This window comes from Cygnus olor, chromosome 4 (assembly GCF_009769625.2).
Source record: "Cygnus olor isolate bCygOlo1 chromosome 4, bCygOlo1.pri.v2, whole genome shotgun sequence".
Taxonomy (NCBI): Eukaryota; Metazoa; Chordata; class Aves; order Anseriformes; family Anatidae; genus Cygnus; species Cygnus olor.
The window spans coordinates 29,953,945-29,977,133 of record NC_049172.1 but is presented as its reverse complement, the minus strand read 5'-3'; the positions used below and the strand labels follow the sequence as shown (position 1 = coordinate 29,977,133).

The 23,189-nt window shown below is 38.2% G+C and overlaps 1 protein-coding gene across 6 annotated transcripts in view; it reads left to right on the top strand.

The window, feature by feature from the left end:
* Positions 1-23,189, top strand: part of RAPGEF2 (Rap guanine nucleotide exchange factor 2) — a 190,790-nt gene that overhangs the window by 75,902 nt on the left and 91,699 nt on the right. For all 6 annotated transcript variants that reach the window (XM_040554946.1, XM_040554945.1, XM_040554943.1 and 3 more), the window contains exons 5-6: positions 18,182-18,257; positions 20,684-20,851. In XM_040554946.1, coding sequence (XP_040410880.1) covers positions 18,182-18,257; positions 20,684-20,851 — 244 coding nt within the window. The remainder of the gene's footprint in view (positions 1-18,181; positions 18,258-20,683; positions 20,852-23,189) is intronic.

Sequence of the window (23,189 nt, the reverse complement as noted above, 5' to 3'; positions counted from 1 at the left end):
TCAAATCTGCCTTTCAATGGGAGAAGGACGCTGGTCTTGGGACTTACATTTGATGATGATTGGTATGTTTTTGGTGTAAGCAAATATCTTCCATATTTAAGAGGACAGGCATTGCAGATAAAAAGGCATATTTGATGTGCCATCAAACAGCACAGTATATGCTAAAGGTGCAAAATTGGTTATTGTAAAAAATAGCACAACAACAGATTATAGGATCCCTGCTGTTGGCAGATGGAAGAAAATTGTCCCATATGTCATCTCTAAAGAAAAAAAAAAGCTGGCAGAAAGTGCTACCTTTAGATGCCAGGAGAAGGGATACGTGATATCTGAATTAATTTAGGGTGGTTGCATATAGTCTGTCACAGGAATCCTCTGTTCCTTTGAAATGCAGCAGTACTTGTGCTTCAGGCATTTTTTGAGATTTGATAAGAGGTGAAATTTTATAAGATAAACAATGAGCTTGTGATTCTTCCTGGGAGAATGAGCAGAAAAGTGCAGATCCTGTCTAAGAAAAGCATTCAAGGATTGCTTGCCTGGACAAATGGAGGAATGTTATCTGGGACAGTGTCTGAGTCTAAATCAGAGATTTCATATTGGTGAATTTCAAGTATGGAATGTGGCATTACAGAGTTTTATAATTGTGGATGGAGTCAAATAGCTGCCAAAGCCGGTATCTTGGGAAGCAAATCCAAGAGAGATGATTTGTTAATTAACAAAGATAGCATAACAAGTCCATGAAAGGAAAATTAAGAAGCTTGAATTTAACGATGTGAGATAAAGTATGACTGGAGAGCAAAAACAGTCATTCTAGTAAGAGGATTTGCTCGGCAGAGAGGTTATGGTTATTAAGAGGATAGATGAGGACCTTGTTTAAATTCAGTACAAAGCTTTTTTACATTGTGAATGAGTAAGCAGCAGTATCTGGGCCTTGGACCTATCCGTGAAGAAGAAAGTTGGGGAAAGTGAGAGAGGGCTTAAATCAGGTTAAATTTCTGACTTGGAATATTGGTGGGTCATAAATGATTTTTAGTTTTTTAAAGCAAAGGCTTGAGAAGAAGACTAAGTTGTTCGGCTTTACTTACGTGTGTAGTGAATTGCTCTTAAGGAAATAGTAAGCTGCTCAGTTATTGGGATTGGGTACAGGAGACAGATTAACAATGATACAGGAAATGTCTTATGAGTATGGAAGTAGTTGTTAAAGCAGTGCTAGTGTATAAGATAACCTAAAGGGGTTTGTACACAGCAGAAGGGGCTAACGTCAAATTTTATGGTGCTGTAGTAAAAAGGGGGTGAGACCTTCTCAAAAGGCTGCTGATGAGAAAGAACTAGTAGGGAAATATTTTGAAATCTAAAGAGTAGGGTCAAAAGTAGGCAAAAGGCAGTTACAGCATAACAGCTTACTTAAACTGACCTTCTACACATACACAGGAATGACTGTTTGAAGAGCCTTTTTGGTTATTGTGTCATTTGGGAGTCTTGATGTGTTTTTCCGCTCTTTCAAAACAAAACAAAAAACCCACAATAACAACAACAACAAAAAAAACATGAATTTGCTACATTCTGTTAAATGCGACAAGTTCTCATGAGTTATTGACCTCAGGTAATAGGAAGGGACAGAAATATTGTGGTGTTTGGCCAAAGCAATGTCACTTGAATAAGCTTACTGTAAATTCTTATTTAGACTTAATGTTTTTTTTTCCAGTTTCATCTCTTTCATCTTTGTCAGTTGAGAAAGCTGCTAGGAAATAATTTTGCAACATGTGCAGCTGCGAGTAAGGGAGGAGGATGGAGCTGAGGAGAGGCTGTGTAGGAGCAGAAAGCATGTTCTTCTCCACTAAATCCGAGTGACTCAGAGAACTCTCGTTCCTTAAACTTCTTTTCCAAGATCTCAGTTTAATCAGTACACCCTCTCCCCCAGCCCTTCCCATCTCCAAACCTCTTACCATCCAAAACCCATAATTTTTTCCTACTTCAGAATTATCCTCTCATCTCTGCAGTCTGCCCTGCGCTCCTGCAGTAAATCCGTTTGCCTGGGTTCCTCAGGCCATGTCCTTCCCTCCCAGGAAGGACCTCAGGGGGTGCCAAGGGCTTGTTCAGACTGCAGGTATCCCCTTACCCGCCCCTGCCATAGCCCGTCTTAGGCTGTGCTGGCATCCTTTAATCCCGTCTCTTAAGGACCGGCCACAGATACCTTTCCTTCCTCTTCAGAAGAAGCATTTAAGCCTTGATAGGAGGCTGTTTTTTGAAGAAAAAGCTTTGCTGCTAATAACTTACTCAGGGAGCACTGAGGTCAGAAGCCTGGAGATGTACAGCAGCCCTACACCAGCAGGGCCCATTCTGATGGTTTGGTCAAGCTCAGTCTTTGCTGAATGATGGGTGGGCAGTAGCTGATGAAATGTAAAATAAATAAAAAGTGGCCCCCTGCCCCATCTTCAATGAGTAGACTATCAAGAGAACATGCCGTGTTTGGTTGGATTTCTCTCTTAACATGTGTCTGTACGAGCCAGAGTGAAAGTAGTGCCTGGTTAGGATAATTCAGATAGCCCTAGTGAATACATCGGCCTAAAATCACAGAGGTGTTTTCTCTGTCCTGTGCTGAATCCCATCCTGCTCTTAACTTCAAGGCTGTTGGCATTTCAGCCTGTAAGGAACAGGATGAAGTGCTGTCTTCAGATCTATAGCTGAAACTTAGAAGTACTTCAGTGCATTGAACTGCACGTGCTCAGCACATTATTTACATCTGGGGCCTCTGTTAGCTAATATAGCTGCATTAATTTCAGATACAGCATCCCAAGGCTCATTGGTAGATAACACTGGAAATGCTGTTTTATATATTTTTCATGCATTTTGTGTCAGTTAACCTTATTTTTTTTCTTCCGTATCATTTCCAAGTCCAGTGTAAATAGTGCACAGAATTCTTTGGGGAGAGGGAGGTGATGACTAGGGCTTGCAAACAGATAACTTATAGCTGGGAAGAAGAGTATCTTAAAAAATAAATACATAGAAAAAAATTCAAGCAGCCTAAAATCATAAGAAATGACCATCCCTTTGCTTTCCTGCTCACAGCACAAAGAATAATACAGCACTCCAAAAATAACCAGCTTTGTAATGTACTTTATGCAGTCAAATAGCTGCTAGTTGAAACAGTTTAAAAAGAGCAGCACAGCTGCCAATTTTGCCGAAGTTATATAATTTACTGGGTGACTTATAAAACTACTTGCAACTAGCTTCTTGACAAGTCTTTAATTTAGAGGCTTTTTTTTTTCTTTTAAAGTTGTTCAAGATGGAATACATAACGTCCTGAATTGAGTAATTTGTTTTGGGGATTTTCATGTCTAAACAATGTCTGTTTTGTGAAAACAGTTACAAGTAAATCGCTTTATTTGCCTATTGTAATATAGCTTTAGCTGTATTTATTTCACTGCCAAGCTAGCAAATCGTGTTCATAAGGGCTGGATTTCATTCAGTTAATGTCTTATTTTGGGAAAACATACAATTCGGAGTTCTAAAGAATTTTGACCTTAACAATTAAGCTGCCATACTTGTGGTTAAATAAAGTAGAGCTTAATCTTGTTCTCCTATTTAATTTCTGTACATTGCAACAGTGAATTTTATTTTGACAGCTTCATGTGAGGAAGACATTCCCTGCATATTTTGCTATTATAATTTTTCATACCGCTTTTATTCACTTTTTAAATTAAACATACCAAGCAAATATTAGTTAAATTAACATTCCTTAACTGCCCCTCTCACCACAACCACCAAACTATCACGAATTGGCACTTTTTCCTTTCACCACTTTCCCTGAGCTTCTGTGCCCTGAAGCATTTCACATGGTAGAATGAGGTTTATGTATTAAGTCCAAAAAATAAATGAGCAGAAATAACAGTTCCCTGAAGGCTGTCCTGGCTTTCCTGTGTCTTCACGTGGTCACTGTAGGCAGTAACGTGACAGTCCCTCAAAATATCTTTGGAATTGCCTCCAGCATCCTTAGGTCAGCTCCACGCTCTCATCACACTTGCTCAGCTGCTCAGACTTCCCGTGTAGTTTTTGTTCCAGGACTTTGCTTCTAGTGGAAATTTTACCACGGTTCTTCATCTTTTTGGTTTGGAACTGCACTACAAACCTGTCTCCTAGATCTCCCAAAGCTAGCCTCATGATTCCCCATTGCCTCCACAGCTGGAGGACATAGCTGACTCTTAGCAGCAAAAAAAAACCCCACAGAATTGCTAGACAGATTTTTCTTAGGGAAATGCTTTGGTGCTTGGGTTTTTCTGCCTCTCTCCCAGAGGCCTTCAGAGACTCAAGTCCCCACTCTTCAGTTGCTGTAGCTTCTTATTTTCCTTCCTTACTGCCACAGCTACCCTGTTCTCCTCTCACCCTTTAACATAAGGCAATGGAAAGCTGTGCTCCTTTTAGCAACTTTACCAGTCATACATAGGAGCAATTATTTAAGCTCTTTCTTCTAATTAAAATATTAAGTTTTGCAGTTGAGAAAACATGTTTTTTTCTCTCTCCAAAATTAAAAAGGATACATCTATTTAAATATGGATGATTTAGCCCTCTAGTCTTTCCTATAGTAAAACAACTTGAAAATTGAATGCAGCATCAAGTTCTACTGGAGAGCTGATGAAGAAATTATGGACTTGCTTTGAATCTGTTTAAAGCAATAGCAAAATTCATTTTTTTCAGAAGTGCTTATCACTTTACGTTATGAATGGTTCATGTTGCATGCTTGCTTACCTCTTCTACTTCAGACTGCTGGTAGTGAAACATGTTTTTAACTTTATTGCATTTGATAGGTTTATTTAAAAAAAAAAAATCAAATATGAGCCTTATGACTTGTTAAATAGCTTTATTAGTCAGTGGAAATATAACTGTTGGAGGTGATAGTACTTATAAAACTAACTTGAGAACTAAACGGGCATGGACCTGGAAATGTTTCTTTTTTCTATTAGGAAAAAATAACCATTAAAAATGTTGGTATTTTTTGTCTGCGTCTCTTCTTTCTTAGGTAGAGAATATAACTTTAAAGTTCACTTTCTTGTCATTCTTTCAAGAACTATAAGGTGGCTTTTTAGGCTTCTGTTTTGTTTGTGACCATCTTTCAAATGGAAGAAAAAGTGAATTGGAAAGAGCACAATTTTAATATTTAAGTACTCTTGCCCAAATAATAAAGATCGACACTTTGGTAGTATGTGTATACTAATATTTTTGTATTAACGTATTTGCAACTCGTTGTTTATTAATAATGGCTACTGCTGGCTGCAACTTATGAGAACTTGGAATGAAACTGGTGACTTGTCTGAAAGACAGTGACCAGTGTACGCAAATACTTAAACCAAGATACTTATTGAATTTAACTAAGGAGATGATTTTGCCCCGAGCAGGAGACAGTTTTTGAAGGAAAGAAATAAAAAGATTTGAGGGAGTTGTACTTCTGGCAGGTGCTGTTTCAGTAATCTAACCTATGCAGGGAGTTGATACAGAGCTGTGTGGAGCTTGTTGAGCTTTTTCCTGTTTCTGAGTTTTGCTTATGGCTAAGCATTTTACAGCATCACAGTGAAAACGCAAAGAGCATGCATTGGAACTTTATAATGAAAGATAGCAGCCCAGGTTATGCTTTCGAATCTATTTAGGAAATTACTTGAAAATGAGTGATTTGGACTTAGTTTGATTTATATTAAACTATATTTTCTCCTAGTTAGTGCTGCTAGATTTTCCTGTAACCTGCTTGTTGCTTTGTTATTTCTGTATCCAGCTAATGCTGCTCTGAAGCCATGCTCATGACTTACCCGAAAGGCTGGTGGGAAGGTATTGGTGTGGGCTGACAGCCAGTGCTGTGTTTTCTGCTTGGTTTGAATGACTAGGTTCAGCATTTCAGTCCATCAACAGAAATTGGGATGTGGAAGAGATTGATCTCATGGGTTCATCCAGGGCAGACTGAGTTCATAAGCTGAAGAAAAGTTGGAAGTCGTAGTAGAGATGTCTATTTATGGATGAGTATATGTCTACCATGAATTACTCACGATGGATTTTATATGGACAACTGTTTTGTACCATCTGCATCAACCTAAAAGTCTGTGTATGTCCTTTTGGATGATGATGTTTACTGTTGAAAACACAGAATTAAATCGCAGTGCATGTGGCTGTAATTACTTTGGGACTCAAACTCCTGGAGAATAACAAAGCTTGGGTGCAAGAAGAAACACTTCATTGGGAATGCCTGGGCTGGCCATCTACCTTGGATGTTTGTCTCCAGCTGGTATCACGTTGCCAGTAAAGCCTGGAGCTCGCTGATGGGTGGCATTGCTGTCTTCCTCCTGTGGTGCCAGAGGGCCTGGAGCTGCCAAGGGCCTGTCCCTGAGCTCAGCTCCCTCAGGGCCGGCTAGCAGGGAGGGCATTTGGGGAGGCTGTCAAGCTGTCTCAGTCTGGCCTCCTCCTTTAGACCAAGCTACGGTCAACTCTGGTCATATCTGAATTAGCTGAGCCGTGAACTTCACTGGGTCTTGTATTCTCCTGTCATATGCTGCTTCAGCAACGTTGCGATGCAGGGCATGTGCTACTTGTACTGGCAATGTCATTTAAAACTATCCTTCCTGTTTGCAGATTTTAAAATTGTGAATACTTAATGTTTTTTACAGCTAAATGAGTTTGGTATTACGTACGTTTTGCTTTATCCCACCCGTCTCCTGTTCTGCTGAATAATTTAGAGCTCATTGGGGCTTGAAATTGGTCACTTTCCAAGTGTGCTGCCGGTATCTGAGGTGTTGGGAAATAGCAGAGGAGACAGTTCCAAAATGATGAGATTGGGTGGTGTCTGGCCTTGTTCCTGTCAAAACAATTATTTCAATGCTACTGGAGTTCTGTTCTCGCACAACTGATAAAAATGTTAAGGGACTTAATCTGTTACGTTGGCATTCTTTGAAAATAAAAATAGAAAGTCAGTGTAGTGGCGTTAGCGCTACCAGGCTTTCTTCCAAGTTTCTAATAAGGAGAGGAGAAGGTAACAAAAGCAGAAGGAGTCAAATGACCTGAATAACTTCTAAGGGAGCCCGACTACTTCTGATTCCTGTTAAGGCGTAGTGGGTTTTCATGGGTGGAAAGAGTGCTAGGAGAGAAGCAAACTTCAGAAGCCCTCACGAGCTGACAAATGCTGCCTTTTTACTAGTTTCTGGATGTGTGTCCTAGAGCCACAGATTTGTCTCTTTCCATACAAAAGACCTGAATGATGGACTCGAGAGGTTCTGGATCATCTGCTGATGCTCACGTGCATTAGTGGAATGATCAGAACAACTTCAAGTACTTTCTGTAGGAAAGAGACCATTAACTGATGATGATATACAACTTGTAGATTCAAGAGTCCTTGTTCTGGTCCAATTTTTCATTGCTTCGCACACTATAATCGTAAGTCATGATGGCATTTCTTGCCACTGTTCCTGCATTAAAAAAAAGTAAAAATCAGACTAGACTTTCCTGATGTTGTGCTTTTTTTCATGTCAGTTATGTCAGTCTTCCTTGGTGAGACCTCAACTGTAAAAATACTAAAAAGTTAAACGTATCAATGCTAATAATAAGACACTTAGGAATTTGTAACATGGAGCATAAAAGCAAATTATATAATAGTATAAATCTAAATAGCTGCTTTTATAGTGAGTCCCAGGTCAGTGAACAAATTTAAGTTATTTTTGGACTGTCTGTATAGAGTAAACACAGTCTAAGTGTTCAGTATGGTTTTATAGTCAAAGATGAAGAAAAACGATCTGAGACTACATGGATAATAGAATTTTTCTGTATAACCATGTATACAGTAAGTGAAAGGATTTTAAGGAAAAAAATAAATGAAAGAAACAGAGGTGCTAACAGACTGGGGATAGCCTTTTGGCAGGAGGAAAGCATAGGAAAGGAGAGAATCCTGAAGATATCTGATAGTAGATATCACAGATGTATTTCCTTTGTGAACGATACCAACTCACACATCCCATTTGTTAAATGTTGAAAAGTTGCAGTTAAAATTTTGGCTATTCACTGTTTGAAAACTATGCTGAAATTGTGATTTTTACTTTTTTTATTGGGAACGTTTTAGAATGCTCTATAGGATAAATGGGGAAAACATTCATTCCATTGAGAATTTGTTTTTCCTGAAGACAGGGACACATTCTCATTGTAGAAAAATTTAGGTGGGCTTTGGTTGATGCCTGTTTTCTAAAACGTGTTGAGACTGCCATACCTGGGTGTTTGCTACTGTGTATGTTTCTAATTAGATCTTTCAGAAGAAAACTCTTGCTTTTTCATAACTTCTATTGCAGCTGGTGAGGTGACCTACTTTGCAATCCCTTCCTAATGATAACTACTACTTAAAGTTTTGAGTTTAAATACAAACCTTCAAAATATCAAAGCATTCAGTTGCTTGAGAAGGCTGCGTTCTGCGGGTAAGAGACCTGATGTTTTGTGTGCTGTCAGGGTCTCTGTGCAAGGTAAAAGAGTATAATGAACTGAGAAGTTGTCTGGTCATTGCTTGCCCAAAAGGAATGACAAAGTGAACTGTGTAGAAATAGCATGAAAAATGCCAAAGAGGGAGCTGGATACTGCTTGGAGAGAGGGAACTAAGTGTAATGGAGAGCAGGAAGGCAACGATGCTGGCCTAGGTATGCTATGGTGGGAAAAAGGCTGTCTTCAGCAGCACAGTGAAGTTTTCACAGCAACACTCACAAGCTAGAGAGGTCCTTTTTAAATCCTGAAATTAGACATAATTTATTACTACTGAACGGTTGTTATATATTAAAAAAAGCACCACCTACAGAATGGAAGACTGTACTTTGTGTACTCTGTGGAAAAGTCAAGGGGTACCTTGGAATTCCTGTTGTGCTTACAAGTGCAAGACTCACAAGTTAGGTATATTTTTAGATATACTTGTATATATTTTTATGTATACACAGATATAATATATAGGTAAATATACCTAAGTATATTTTATGAAACATCCAAGGAAACTCTTGATGGAAGTCCAACATGAATATGTTACAGGATGGCTGTGGCTGTTGGGGTATGTATGGGTAAGAGCCTTTTCTTTGATTCGTTTGGAGCTCAAATAGGTGATCTATAATTCTATATATTTGTCTTTGGAGAATAAGCTTGATAAGATGAAAGACTTAGATATTTGCAGGACTGTAGCAACAGAAAGCTGGAAGGAATCAATAAGAGTATTTAGATTATTAGCATGATCCTTCTACCATAATTCTTCTACAAATAGTGATTTTAACAAAATATTATTTAGTACCATAGAAGACTTTGAAATGCCTGAGAGTTTTCATTCTGAGGTAATGCTAAGTTTCAAATGCTGCCAAAAATAAATGCAGGCACACTAGACATAATATTAAGTGCTAAATGAGCAATAATTTAGTTTCAAATTGTAATCTAAATAACTAAAACAAAATTGTCGCTTTTGTTTTATTTTTTAGCTTGTTTATTCATTTACAGTTATAGGTCACCTATTACAAAGATATCTTGAATGCATCTGCATTGTACTAATAAGATTTATGAAAAGTAGTTATTGAGGTCATGCATTTAGCTCTCCATGTGAATGAATTGATTGTATTGAATGAATTAGGCATATAAGTGAGGGTGGAAAGTGTCACTATGTATGGTCTTATTTTTACTACTGAAGAGCCAAATGGCATGTCAAGTTGCTCATTTTTTATTTTTTAAAAAGATGACAGTTTCTAGCACCTTAATTGTGAAATCTATAAGGGGACTTAAATGGCTTACTAAATATTTTACAAGGTAAGGAAAAAAAATCTATTCTTTTAGTATAGAACATCTGAAGGCTTTGTATGAGGCTGGAAAAATACTTCTCTGTTTTAATGAATTTCATGAATGTTAATTAGCCAAACTGTTCTGACAAGGTCTTGCCTCTTAAGTAATGTTCTCCTATGGCTTCTCATTCTTCGAGACTATTATATAGATCTTGTGATGTCACAGCAGTCTTCATGGCAACACAGACGTCATTAAGTAAGATGAAGTATAAACAAAGCAGTCTTTGTTCAAACCATTCATTAAAATATATATTTTTTTAAATTACAGAATTAAAAAAAAATCCGGTTTAAAAAAAAAAAAGCTCTGATCTTTGAATGTTTTCCAAGACAAAGTAATACGAGGTCTTTTAAAAGAATTAAAAATAAAATAAGGATTTTTTTTTTCCAAAGGGAGAACTGTTCTGTTAACTGCTCTGATGAGGTACCAGCCTTCTTGCTTTCTGTACTACAGATGCTGCAAAGTTGAACTGCTACAGCAAGTACAGATACTGAATATCACAGAGAAATCTCATAAATGCCCCTCTCTTGTTAGTGTGTATATGAAAGGGTCATAAAAAGAACCCTAAGTGGTATTGCAGTCTGAGAAGTATTTGTGATCACCTGCTGCTATAAAGGCCCTGAACATCTACCATCATCTACAGCAAATCTGTGAAACAATATAGGATTCTTTGCAGCACTTCAGGGAATTTCAGATTGGATTTTTAACTGTTTCAGCTTAACTTTAGTTTTAAGGTAGCATTATAAAAAGCTAAAGTGAAAAGCAACAAATTTGAAATTTGTGATTTGAAATCACAACCATACTCAATCTAATAACTGGGTAGGATTTTAAAACTAGGTAGCTTTTAAAAATAGTAATCTGTACTAAATTATATGAAATTCATCTTTGGGGATTGACTGAAGGGATTTTTCCCTGGAAGCAAACCTTCAGGATCTATCTAATTTCCACTTATTCCCTGTGGGTTTTTAGGAACTTCTTTTGAAGTGCTCTCAGTAGTCAGCTGTACTTTACCAGGTTAATGCTACCTCTGATCTGGGTTGTATGTGCATAAGAAATAAATGTTACTCTATTACGTAGGTAAAGTCTGTCATCTGCAAGGACGTTGACTAAACATGATCAGAATACTAAAGAAAGTCAGTAAAATTTTCAGCTTGTTCAAATTAATCTTCACGCAGTTTCACTGGGAATTATTTAAAGCATTAATATGCTTTAAATGTCCTACGTCAGCGTACTTCATACCACCTGACTACTGTCAGGCACTCTCTGTAGGACTGGCTGGGTTCATCCCTGCTTGACACCCCGCTGCTGTAGCACCAGGGTTGCTTACCTTGATACCACAATTCCTCTGGCACCACACAGACAGCTGGTAATCTGGGTCTCAGACAGAGCAAAGAGCTGCAGTGATGTTTGAGGCTTTTTTCCTTTCTTCTGAGCACCCCAGGTACTGTGAAGTGGCATGTACATAGCTGTGGCATAGCGAGTCCCTTCCCTGATACAGGAGCTGTGGTATCTGAGACTGTAAACATCGGAGTTATCACATGACACTGGAGAAGTCTAATCATCCTTATCCGTAGTGTGTAGTGAGCTCATGTCTGCAGGATTTGAAAACAGTGACAGGTCTGCAAATGCCTTTTCAGCTCATTGCAGTTGCCAACATCTCAATTTCCCTTTCAGCTGGAAAGCATTTCTGTAAAGAAGGTATTTGAACCTGCTGAAAAAGAGCCATAAATGTAATAATAACTGAATCTGTTATTAATCTGCGAGTCTGTTGATTTTGATATGCAGATGACCGTCACACTTTAAAATAATATTTAACACAAGAGCAACTTGGGGCTTCACTTTTGCATACTTGCTTACTTCTAAAAGACGGGCACTAATTGCAGTGAGAATCAGAGAAGTCAGCCTATATTATACAGGAGTTCAAATGATAAGATAACGATAACTGTCTTTCAGTTGACAAATCCGTGCTTTCATGGCTTCCAGTGTGCAGCTGTAACTGGGGAAGCCCAGTGCTGCCTTCCCTGCCCGCAGAGTGCTGCTCCCAGAGCTGCTCTGCATGCATGAAGGGCTCTGCCTCTTTTCCAAGGGGTCAGAAGCTGGCCACGCCAAATTTAGTTTCCTTCAGAACACTTAAGTGCTCCCCTAGGGATGACTTGTGCGTGTATATGCCCTTCTAAATCATAACTTTTTTTTCCCCTCTTCATCCCTGGCAAGGGAGAATTGGGTGGAAGAACGGTCTGGGTTTCATCTCATCTAACGTGCTGATGTGTGAAACCCAGCTAAACCTAGGAAGGTTTGAATAAGCTATTAAAAGGGGGCTGGTTTTTAAATTCTGGACAAATAAAAACTAGAAGTAGTGGTTTTAATTGGGGGGGGGGAGGGGGAGGGGAAGATGGGAGAACTTGTCTGAACCCCTTACTATCTTGCTAAGTGACAGATAGAAAATGGAGTCCCCATTTTTTTTCCCCGTCTAGACATCAAATAAATGCTGCTTTACAATATTTCATCCAGGAATTTAGTGTGAATTTAGAGCTGAATCAAACCTTTTGGCTTTGTGAGTCGAATGTTATTACATCGGGCTTTGACCTTGGGATTTGTCAGCTCAGCCACCCTGTCCGTGTTGGCGTCTGCATCACCGGAGAGCAGCTGACGGGTGGCAGCGAGCAGCTGCTGGTCTCGGTGAGGTCATTGGCAGGAGGGAAAACATGAAACTGTAACAGTGTTTTGCACTTAAAAATGTGCTGAAGCACATCGTGGCCAAAGTTGACATAGTGGACCGTATAGATGACCACCATAATTTGTGGAGCTTTCTTTGTGAAACTTAGATGTTGTTTCACTAACACAGGTAATTCATACATGAATTAATTATTACTGTAAGCTGATACAAGGCAATGAATACATGTATATGTAAAAAAGCTTTTATGATAGGGGAAAAAATGAAAGTTTTATATATCCTTTTTCAAAAATAGTTGTTACTAGTCAAACTGGGTTTTTCCTCTGACCAGTCTTTGGTCTCAAAAAGAAAGGGCAAAAGGATTTGTAGCTCAGAATCCTTCTCTTGGTGTTCGTAGTCAGTGGAGTTTTCTTCGGATTTTACATCACTTTTGATGAACGTGTTTACATTCCAGTGCCAAGAAATAACTTTCCATTTGGGAACTAGGCTGACGTGAAACCAGGAATGTGGAGGCCCGGAGTGAGGGGACGGTGCTGGCTGTGGATGCGGGAATACATCCTGCCTGGTAGCTGCCGCCCTTCCCGAGAACATCAGAAGGAGCATCGGTGTGCGTGAGAGGCCGTCTGGGGACCTGGGGAATGGAGGGGTCAGGTCTGGAGAAAACTGCTTTGTTCTCCAGTGTCATGGTAGCAGTAGAAAGGACAGGCAGGCAGAGCAAGTCACCCTAAATACCCACGGGTTCTTGGCTGTCTGTATATGTAAGTCCTTATGAAAACTAATGTGGTATGTTTAGCTTTGGATGTTTCAGTTAATGGAGGTGCTTTTTATTTTTTAATTAGTAAACCTAATAAATTTGAAGGGTGATCTTAAATTATTCTTATTTTGCTGTTAGCCACTGGCATATTTGCATTAATTGTAGTTTCATAATTGTAAAGGCTTTTTAATGAAAAATTAAAATATAAACTTGGGAAGCACAGAAAGCCTTAGCTTTCACTTGAAATTTGTCTTCTTTTAACCAGCACACTGTAAACTGTGTGTACACATCAGTCGTTTGTTGAGGTGTATGTCTTCAATATAAAAAGTGTATGTAGTAAGGTATACTTATGGAGAAAGGAACTGGCACACACAGTCGGTGTAAGCTTAATTTTAGAAAGCATGAGAATGGAAATGAAACTTCCATTGAAATGGAAATTCTGTGGATTAAGGCACCTGCTTTCTATATATAGAGAGAGAAAAAAAATTAATCATAATGAATTTATTTGGAGATCATGCTTTCGAATAGTCAAGCAGCAAATTAGACTTATGTTTTGTCAGTTGTTTTGGGGAATATTATAGTTAGGGAGTAGTTGCTTGGGGAGAATATTTACCTTTTTAAGAGGCTTTTTTATCACCCACTTTCAAAATTGCTATGCTGAGATTTACTGTAGATGCCTGTAAATAAAATTGGTTGGTATGTCTTTAAGTTTTTTTTTTTTAATGTAGATTTGTATTCACATCATGCATCTAGTAGCTTTATGGGAAATAAAAGTAACTGTGGTATAAAAGGACTCCAGAAGTGAAATTGCCTCCAGGACAGGTACTGAGGAAAGCATCTGTGAAGTTTAGCACTCAGGGGGCCTCAAGTCAGAACTTATGTGGTAGCAGGAAAGAAGTGTTGGAAGAACTGCTGCAAAACAAGGTTCTTTGGGGAATTTAGGTGGGGCAGCAATATCCTAACTCAACAGCCTTCTGGCTGTCTAAATTACTGTTAACCTCTGCATCCCCTAATGACAGCCACCATCCCAAAGGTAACTTTAAACTGCTTTAGCTTTCTTTGGTGAAATTATTATGGACATAACTGGGGTTCTCTCAGGTGCATCACTTATTTAGCTACAAATGAGCTATTCTTAGGAGTTGAAATTAATAAGGCTTAGGTAGGATGATTTTATCTTTATGTAATAAGACAATTTTGATTTGAAATGATTTAAGGAATATGATGCAGCCAAATGTGAAGTGCGTATGATGTAAAATGATCTAGTGCATTTTACACACAAAAAATGTGGTTTAACCTTAAGTTTCCTAATGAAATTAAATATTCATAGTCTTAGTTCACACTACAGTAAGGAAAGAAGTAAATTTGTCAAATCCGTAGTCCTTTGAAATCAGCTAATGAGGGCTTTCTACATTTTACTTCACCTAGCGAGTGTTCCTGTTGACTACCTAGATTTATCACCAAACATGCAGTCTAACTCATTTTATATGGTAAGTCTGGTCTAGCATCAAAATCTGGAGAGAACAGTACCTAGCAGCAGTTATTAAAACAGAGCCGCTATTGTGAAGATAATGTCAGCCCTTCCACAAGCTTTGTTTGCTGCTCTTTCTTTGCCATACCCAGCACCCCTCGAGCCGGCTGACGTGCAGATGCAGGGCAGTGACTGTCTTTGTGTGGCTCTGCCACTGAGCTGGCTGGATCTGCTTCTCACTTTCAAAGGGGTTCTTGACTGCAGAACCTATTAGTTTGGGCACAGAACCATGAAGATGTGCTTACCCACTTGGCTGCAGGCTGTTCAACCTGTGTAGGTCATGGTGGCTTCGTCCATGCAGTGGCTGGTTACTGCACGTTGGGGTTGTGACCAAAGGAGCGTCACTGTTTGGTCTTTGATTTTTGCTTTTGTGCCAAGCTCTGACAAAATAATTTTGATAAAAACTTACTTTGATATCAGTCTTCTGAATTGAAACAGTGGGATTGGCAGTGCTCTAGTATCCTGGTAAGATCCAGTATCCTCGAAGTTGCATGTCATCGCACCTTTGTGTGACTACGTGTAGTTACCCAAGTGGGGCTCTGTAACAGGTAGCGTGCAATCACTGGGATGGATGTCCTGCCACAGACAGAGCTGGACACTCTTGGAGTGTATAAAGTAGTGGGCAGCCACAAGAGATTGATTCCTCCTTTTCACTGGTTACGTGAGTTCCAGACTGATAATGTGTTTTCAGTAGTAGGTTGAAAGTCATGGGGTTTAGCTGGTATGTTGTGTCTGGGGAGAGACCTGCAACGCTTAAAATGTTCTCTGTCCTTTTTTTGGCCTTAATTTACTTGTCTTCTTGCATGCAATACTTAATAAAGTTTATGGTTTGTTTATAGTGTGAAGGGATTTGTGGTCTTTGGTCAAAGGCAGTATGCATGTGCGGTGCACTGTGCTCAGACAAATGTGGTGTTGCAGGAATCTGAGCGAAACAGCAATGACGTGGTTATTTAGTGTGCTTCTGGGAACAGAAATCTAGAGTTTTCTCTGCAGTAATTCAACGCATGCCTTCTGTCTTAATATGTTGGTTACCTGTTATGTTGTGCTGAGGGTTAAAATCCAAACAAGTTGGGAAGAGTAGAACAGGATGTCCCAAAATGCTACTTTTTCTTTCTACTGTTTTTGCTAAAGCCTGAAACTTTTGGATGGCAGCAGTGATTAGCAAAGTGCAGAAGTTTAAAGTTGATGCTTACAGACAGCAATAGGAGAAGAGGAAACTATCGGGGGGGAAGTGTGTATGCATTTTCAGCTGAAATTGGTGTTTTCTGTAAGGCTAGAAAATGTGCTGGCAAAAAACAATGTAGTAGCGCGTTCTAGACTAAAACTAATGGCTGCAAGCAAAGAGGGAATGAGCATCTGCAAGGAAAAAAAGGGAATATTTCTGTGGTTTTAGTTAGAATATCAAAAAAGTGACTTCCTAATCTCCACTTTTATTTTACTTTTTATTCTGTTTTTCAATCATTGAGATGATTTACTTTCCCCTTTCTGTTCCCTCCTCCCTTCCCCCGTGAGATTTTAAGGAAAAACTGTGTCTATGGATCAGGTTAATGACCAAGAAAATAAGTTTGTCACTTTTTCAATGGTCTAATGAATCAAGATAATGGCTTCATTTTCTGCTATCTTTAAAAGTAGCTGAAATTCTATAAAATTCAAGATGGCATTGTGGAGTAGAGCACCCTGTGTTTTGTTGGTGGACTGTAGAAGGAAGCATGTGTTTGCCTCTAGGAAAATATGCATTTTGTTGAGAGACTTCTTTATTGAGTGTTTCTTTTCAAGAGGCTTAGTATTCTGGAATTTTTTTCTATTGTAGAAGTCCCATGTACCATTAAACACGATTATTATTTTGATGAATAAGCACAGCTGGCATTTCTTTTCAATATCTGACTGCCTTCTTTTTGAGTTATAAACGTGCTGTTGTCAAGAGATTAGCCTTTGGGGTAGTGAGTTAAATTGTTTGTTTCCACTAATCGCCAGACGGGACAGGAGAATAGATATAAACTGGTTAGACGTGCTCATCTGAATGGTATATGAGCTTCTTCCGTTTTGCTTATCGCGATATATATATATTTAAAAGTTACTCACTGACAATTTAAGTGCGTCATTGTGCCTGTGCATTACGTAACTGGTTAAAATTCAAACTGTAAAATCTTTGAGTCTGGCTTGTAATAACGCCTTCTGAAGTTCTTCAAACCCTTTTCCTATGTCTTTTATCCTTGCATTCTCATTTATTTTTGTATGAAAAAATGGGTACCCACGCACACTTACCCAATGTGGAAAGGAGTATGGATATAGGAGAATATGGACAAACAAAGATGGCTTTTGAAAAGCCTGAGAAACCTTCAGAAGTTCAGTACGTAGCAAATAGCTCGCTATCTGCCCTGAACGTAGGGGTGAGCTGAAACCATGCCCGGTGAGCTGTGCATGGGAAGGTTTCACATGCCTGCTGCAGTGCCGGGTTGAAGAAAGGGAGAGGCTAAGTGGTTAGGCTGGCTCTTAGGAAATTTCAGAGCAGGTTTGTAAGGGCAGTCTACAAGAGGAGCCCAGAATTACCACGTCGCCTATCGTCTTGGCTGCAACAGGAGAGGTCTGAGCTAGCCAGGTGCAGAGGGATGGGGAAAAGCACACACTCCAGAAAAAAACTTCAGCTGGATATCTTTTCTTCCACCCTGACTGCACATCTAGCATAGGAGGGCTTGTATTTCACTGAATTATGTACTGGCTCTGTGCTGCACCTCTGCTGCTGCATTTCATGGATTCTTTGCGGTTGAGCCTGCAGAGAGAGAGACATTCGTTTAATAGAGGCAAGCACTTTGGAAGTAGAAACCAAAATAGCTATTTTATCTTATTGGAAGCAAAAACATTATCGTGCCTAATTATTGCAGTAAGGTGGGAATTTATAATGAAAGGCAGAACATACTTTTGCCCTCATTTATTCAATTTGGGAATACTCTTACATTCAGCATATTTATTTCATTAATTTATTTTGAGTAAAAAGGAACTATTTGAAGTTGATCAGTCTTTTTATTCTTGGTGTGCTAGTTAGCTTTCTTTGTAGAAATGCAGATGGCTTAGGTAACTTAATACTGTAATGCCGGAAGAAGACACTAGACCAAACTCTCTAATGTAGTTCAGAATCATCCATGCATCCTAAGTACCCAGTACTTGACTGACACTTGCTTTAGTGCTAATGGAATTATTTAGCAGTTACTCTTAGTAAACTATGTAAATCAAAAATACACTGCTCATGGTGTCCGTGGGTAACAGTTGTGTAGGAGGACATGCACATGGAACTGCATTGTACAGAGGTATGTATATTCTTTCTATGCTTTATCATTTGTTAAAATATAATTATGCCTATGGATTGCATTGCGGATCTGATTTCTGTTCTGATGGAGGTGTTTTTGTTCTTCAGTTTTGGCAAGCGTTCTGCAGGAAGCTTCAGGCGTGGCTGTGAATGCATTGTTCTAGAGCCATCTGAAATGATTGTGGTAAGAATATTTTTTATTCAGTTTCTTTCATTTTTTTTTCAGAGTAGGATGTTATTTTACAGACCAGCTTTGGTAACACTTCAGTTTACAATAAAACTTGAAGAGTTTTTTGTTTTGCCACATGAGCTTTATAAATCTAAGATATCGTACATAACTTTCTTGCCTTTTCTTGCACATATACTTCAATGGAGTGATAAAAGCATCTTTTTTTTTACTGTTGTTACATTTACTTTTGCAGTTTTCTTGTAAAGCTGTGAAGTTTGTTTTTTGCTAGCAGAATAGTGGATTAGTTTTTTTTGTTTTTAATGCTGCCTTACTCATTGGTAAGTGTAAATGCTTTAAAGTATTAAACTCTAGTTAGTTTAAGTAATTGTTTGACTGAATTAAATTTATTTTCAACTGTGAGGTTTTTAGGAAACAGTTTGAATATTTTAAAGTACTGCCAACTTCTCTACATGAGTTATTTTGTTAGTGGTGTCTGCCGTAGTCCAGTGGCAGAACAGCATCGTCCCTGAAGGCTCATGGGCTCACGAGTTTTTAGTCCTCGTTTGAGGGTCTATTATGTGAACAAATGCACAGTCAATGAGCTGAATGCTTTTTGCTCTGTTGCTGAAATAGTGATCATTTCACAGTACTGGTGTGACAACTACTAAGCCATATATAGATGTTAGTTCAAATATAGACTGTGACATTAAACATTTTCCTAAAAAGTGACAGTTTCTGTAAATCTTGGAGAAGCCCAGGAAGTTGTAGTATAGCTTTAGGCTTACAGAAGAGAGAAGTTACTTAATTTTAACTCTTAAAAAGTACTTTAACTTCCCTTCTTGTAAATGCAGGCATGATTTTGTAGGTTCTAAGCACTTTGATCTCACTTTAAACAGATAAAGGTGTTTGTATAATGGTAGCTTTTTGTCACGTTTTGGTCATGTCTCTCCTTCCAATTCTACCTCAGAAAACTGTCTTATGAATTTAATTCAATCCAGTGAGAGACATGGAAGGCATGTGTGAGAAATGCAAATCGCTTTTTCCTTATCCCTAAAGCTGTCGGCAATTCTACTTTGTTTAGAAGCGGCTAAATTATTCAACAGCAGCCCGTTATTATCGCCCTGTACTGGCCCCCTGATTTACCTTGCCAGTTTGTGTAACTGGTATCTGACCACAGGTTCAGGAAATGTTGTATTGTCCCAGGCTTGTTCTCTGGAGGGGTACAACTTAGTTGGTGTAGTTATGTGCATGTCTGACTGTCTTGTGCATTTCTACCTCGATAAGTTGTGAGGAAGAGGGATACAAAGAATGGGCATAGGGAAAGAAGCTGACTAAAGAGGAAGATAAAAGAAGGAAGCTTCTGTACAGACAGACAATGTTACCATCTCCTGGAAAACCAGAAACTGTATTTGTGCCCCCCCCATTGCTATGCTGAAAATTATGTTTAGTGACATGAGCTGACTAGTATGTGACGCTTCTGGTGGATTTGTTGCAATTTCTTGGGAGTTTTTGTCTATTTCTTTTCCGTATTGAAATATACCGAGGACCCTTGCTAGGTGCCTGAAACTCTTCTCTGCATCTTCAGAAATACTGTTTAACCCTGCAGAGTGGATCCGAACTGAAAAATGAGTTAACTGAATGTATGGCCAGTGCTGATTTTTTTTCTCATTTCCCTGTTAGTGTAGAGTAAGGTTTCTGTTAGTAGGATGAACCCAGAAGAGATGTTCACTTTCAGCCAAATTACTATAAAAAGATTGTTCTTCTCTTTCAGGAAAACCAGAATTCTCAGTTCAAAAATTTCCTTTACAGTGTGCTATTGTGTAGTAGCTTAGGACTATGCCTTTTGAAGAATCTGAAAATTAGAAGCCTAGCTTTATATTAGCATATACCTAATTGTTATTTTTATTCTTCCTGCTATTATTTTGAAATGATTTGGTTTTATGTAGATCCAATCTGTTAGAAATCCTTTTTATATGCCCTCAAGGTATTGAAGTAAATAATAATAAACAATGCTGCCTACTGAAGAGCAAAGCCTTTGCTTTATGTTGCTTAGGAAAGATCTCAAGGGACAAAGATAAGTCAGTAGGAAAACTACCAAGTGCTGTCCCATACAAGTTTTCTTTTCAAAAATGTATTGAGTGGTGAAGTGTTTATATCTGTGCAAGAGAAGAATTGAGAGGGGAGGGAGAAAACATTTTTTCCAAAAATGCTCATACTCAGTGCTTCTGTTTGTAGCAATACTTGCTTTTTTTTTTTTGTTGTCCCTCTGGGCATTTGATTTTCTTTTTGTTTTAGTAATGGCTTCGCTCTTTGCGATGCAGAAAATGCGAGAAATTCACAGCTAACTGCCCTGTTTGTTTTGTTTAAATAGGATTTGTTTCTAACATGGAGGAACAGTTTTATTTCTTGTGGGAAATGACACTTCCTTGCATCTATTATAGGTTGATTATATGGATGAAAATGAAGAATATTTTCAGCGCCAAGCTTCTCATAGGCAATCTCGAAGGAGATTTAGGAAAATCAACCAAAAAGGGGAGCGACAAACAATTATTGATACTGTTGATCCTTATCCTGTGGGGAAGCCACCTCTACCTAGAGGCTACCATACGGTAAGCTGCCTGTATTTCTTTCACAACAACATAAACAGTAAAACTACTGAAAATAAAAGTCAAAATGGCTAAATGTGCTGGTATTTTTAAAGATGTGTGTTTTTGCTGAGGAGTTTCCCCTTAAAATATTGTGAATTTGGCTCCATCAGCTTACATCTTAGTTCTGAGTTGAAAGTGTTTTTTTTGACTGTGAATGTCATGCATTATTTCTCAGTGTTCGAATCATTATTTGGAATTGTGAAAGAAACTGTTCTAATTTCCTTTTGATGATAGGTTTCAGCACAAACAGTGAATTGTGAACGGTGCTATTGGTCAGTTGGTGAAGCGCTTATTCATGTATATGATAACAGTTGTTCCCTGAAAAGGACTGTACTGCATTGCAGTAGGCCAAATTCTTGGATTAGTTCTGTTATTTCTTCTTGGAATCCAGAACTTAAATGTCAAATTAACCTTTATTGATGGTCTGCCTCAAGAGCCTTTTATATACATGGGTTTCAGTGAGCTACATAGTCTGCCCTTCATCAGGGAGATCACTTGGTCATTTTACTTGCTTTCTTTTATTTTGAGTAATCTTATATGTTGAAGGCTTGCAGGCTTTCTCTTGGGATCAAAATAATAATTAAATGTTACTTTACAAAATGTTTTGTTATATGGCTTTCAAATTGGGAAAAGCTCTCCTAGATTAATGTTTGGTATTGATTACAGATGTAAGCAAAGTACTGGAAAAGCTGTTTGTCTTTGACTCGCACTTGATTGCTTAAGCCCCCAAATCTTGAAGAACCATAAAGGCATGGGCATAAATAACTTTGTGCATATTTAATCTCAGTGAGTTCATTTGGCTCAGTTTTGCACAATGTAAGCCACATGCATATACATTTGCAGGATTAGAGCTTTAGTTTTTAAAATACCTTCTCTGATCCAATGCAGAGTTGTAGGCTTTCCATTTTTCCTTTATCCTTATTCCTTGATTTGTTTGCCAGTTCCCTGTATATTCAATGTGTGTCTGTAAGTGTGTAGATGTTTGATTACATCTCCTGTTAATTATACAGGCTTTTCCTCATGAGTTGAATGATTACGTCTTATGCCAACAATTTGTTTTTTGTTTATACAACAGCTTTTAATGCTTTAATTTTCAGTGCTGTTTTAATTGCTTCTAAATTTATTATGGATTGAGCCAGTTCACTTGGTTTGAAGATGAAACATTCTACTGATTTGTTTTTTGAAAAAATAAAAATGTGGAATTGTGCTTTGTAGGAGTTACAAGCACAGGAAGAATTTTTCTGTTGCTGTTAGATGTGTACAGAGCTTAGTGAGCCACTCTAGTGTGATTTTTATCGAATACGAAGGGTAATATTTAGATTACACACAGTGCCATTTGCATTAGTAGGTCCATGCCTGTTGTATAAATTTCACTTTAGGTATACATAATGAGTTTTTCCAAGTGTAACTTTAGTACTAAGAGCAAAAGCCCATTGTGTACTGTTTTGTTGTGTGAGTTCATAATGATTTTGTGTATGTGTTGGCAAATTCATTGCAAGAGGGATTTCATATTGAGTTGGAAGAGATTGCCAAATAAACTGTAAAATTTGTAATAATTACAGTCAAATGTTGCTTTAAAAATGTAATATGATGCGTATGACTCACTCTGCTTTTTTTTCAAAGCAAATATTGAGTCAAATAAAACTCAAATGAGTTTTACACTGTAGTGAAGACTGTCTCCATGCTGGCCCATTCCTTTCTATTTTTACAGTATTTGGTGATCTTATATACATTGTTCTCCCATTTACTTCTATTGCCAATACCTTTTCTATTGCTTCAACCACACGTGTTAAAGACTGCATTGTCTTTTCTCCGTTCCTATTTCCTGTCCCTTGACCTTATATTTTTTTAGTCTTAATTTCTTGAAAAATCAACTAAAGAAAGCGGATGTGTTGGAAACACGTAGGAATTCAAAGCACGCTGTAGAACAGATCTTGAGGTCTTGTCACCCATCTATCCATTGGTCAGCATCTGTCAAGGTCTCATCTTCGGTTCTACTTCTGAATAAGCAAAGCAGCATTAAAAATGTAAATGTAGAGATATTGCGGTAAATAATGTCAAAGGGCAGACTGAAAATGGATGAATACAGTGGATTTGTGTTCAGATTCGCTCTTCATTGTGTATGGGTTCTGGTTTAGGTGTTAGATATGTGAGACTCAATACAGCTGCTTTGATGGCATTCTCAAAATCATCACTGAATGTGTAGTTTTCTTTTTTTGTTTTATTTTCTAATCTTTAGTTACCATGTAGTATGAACTTTTTGTTGATTAAATTATTAATACTTTATTTCCAATAGTTT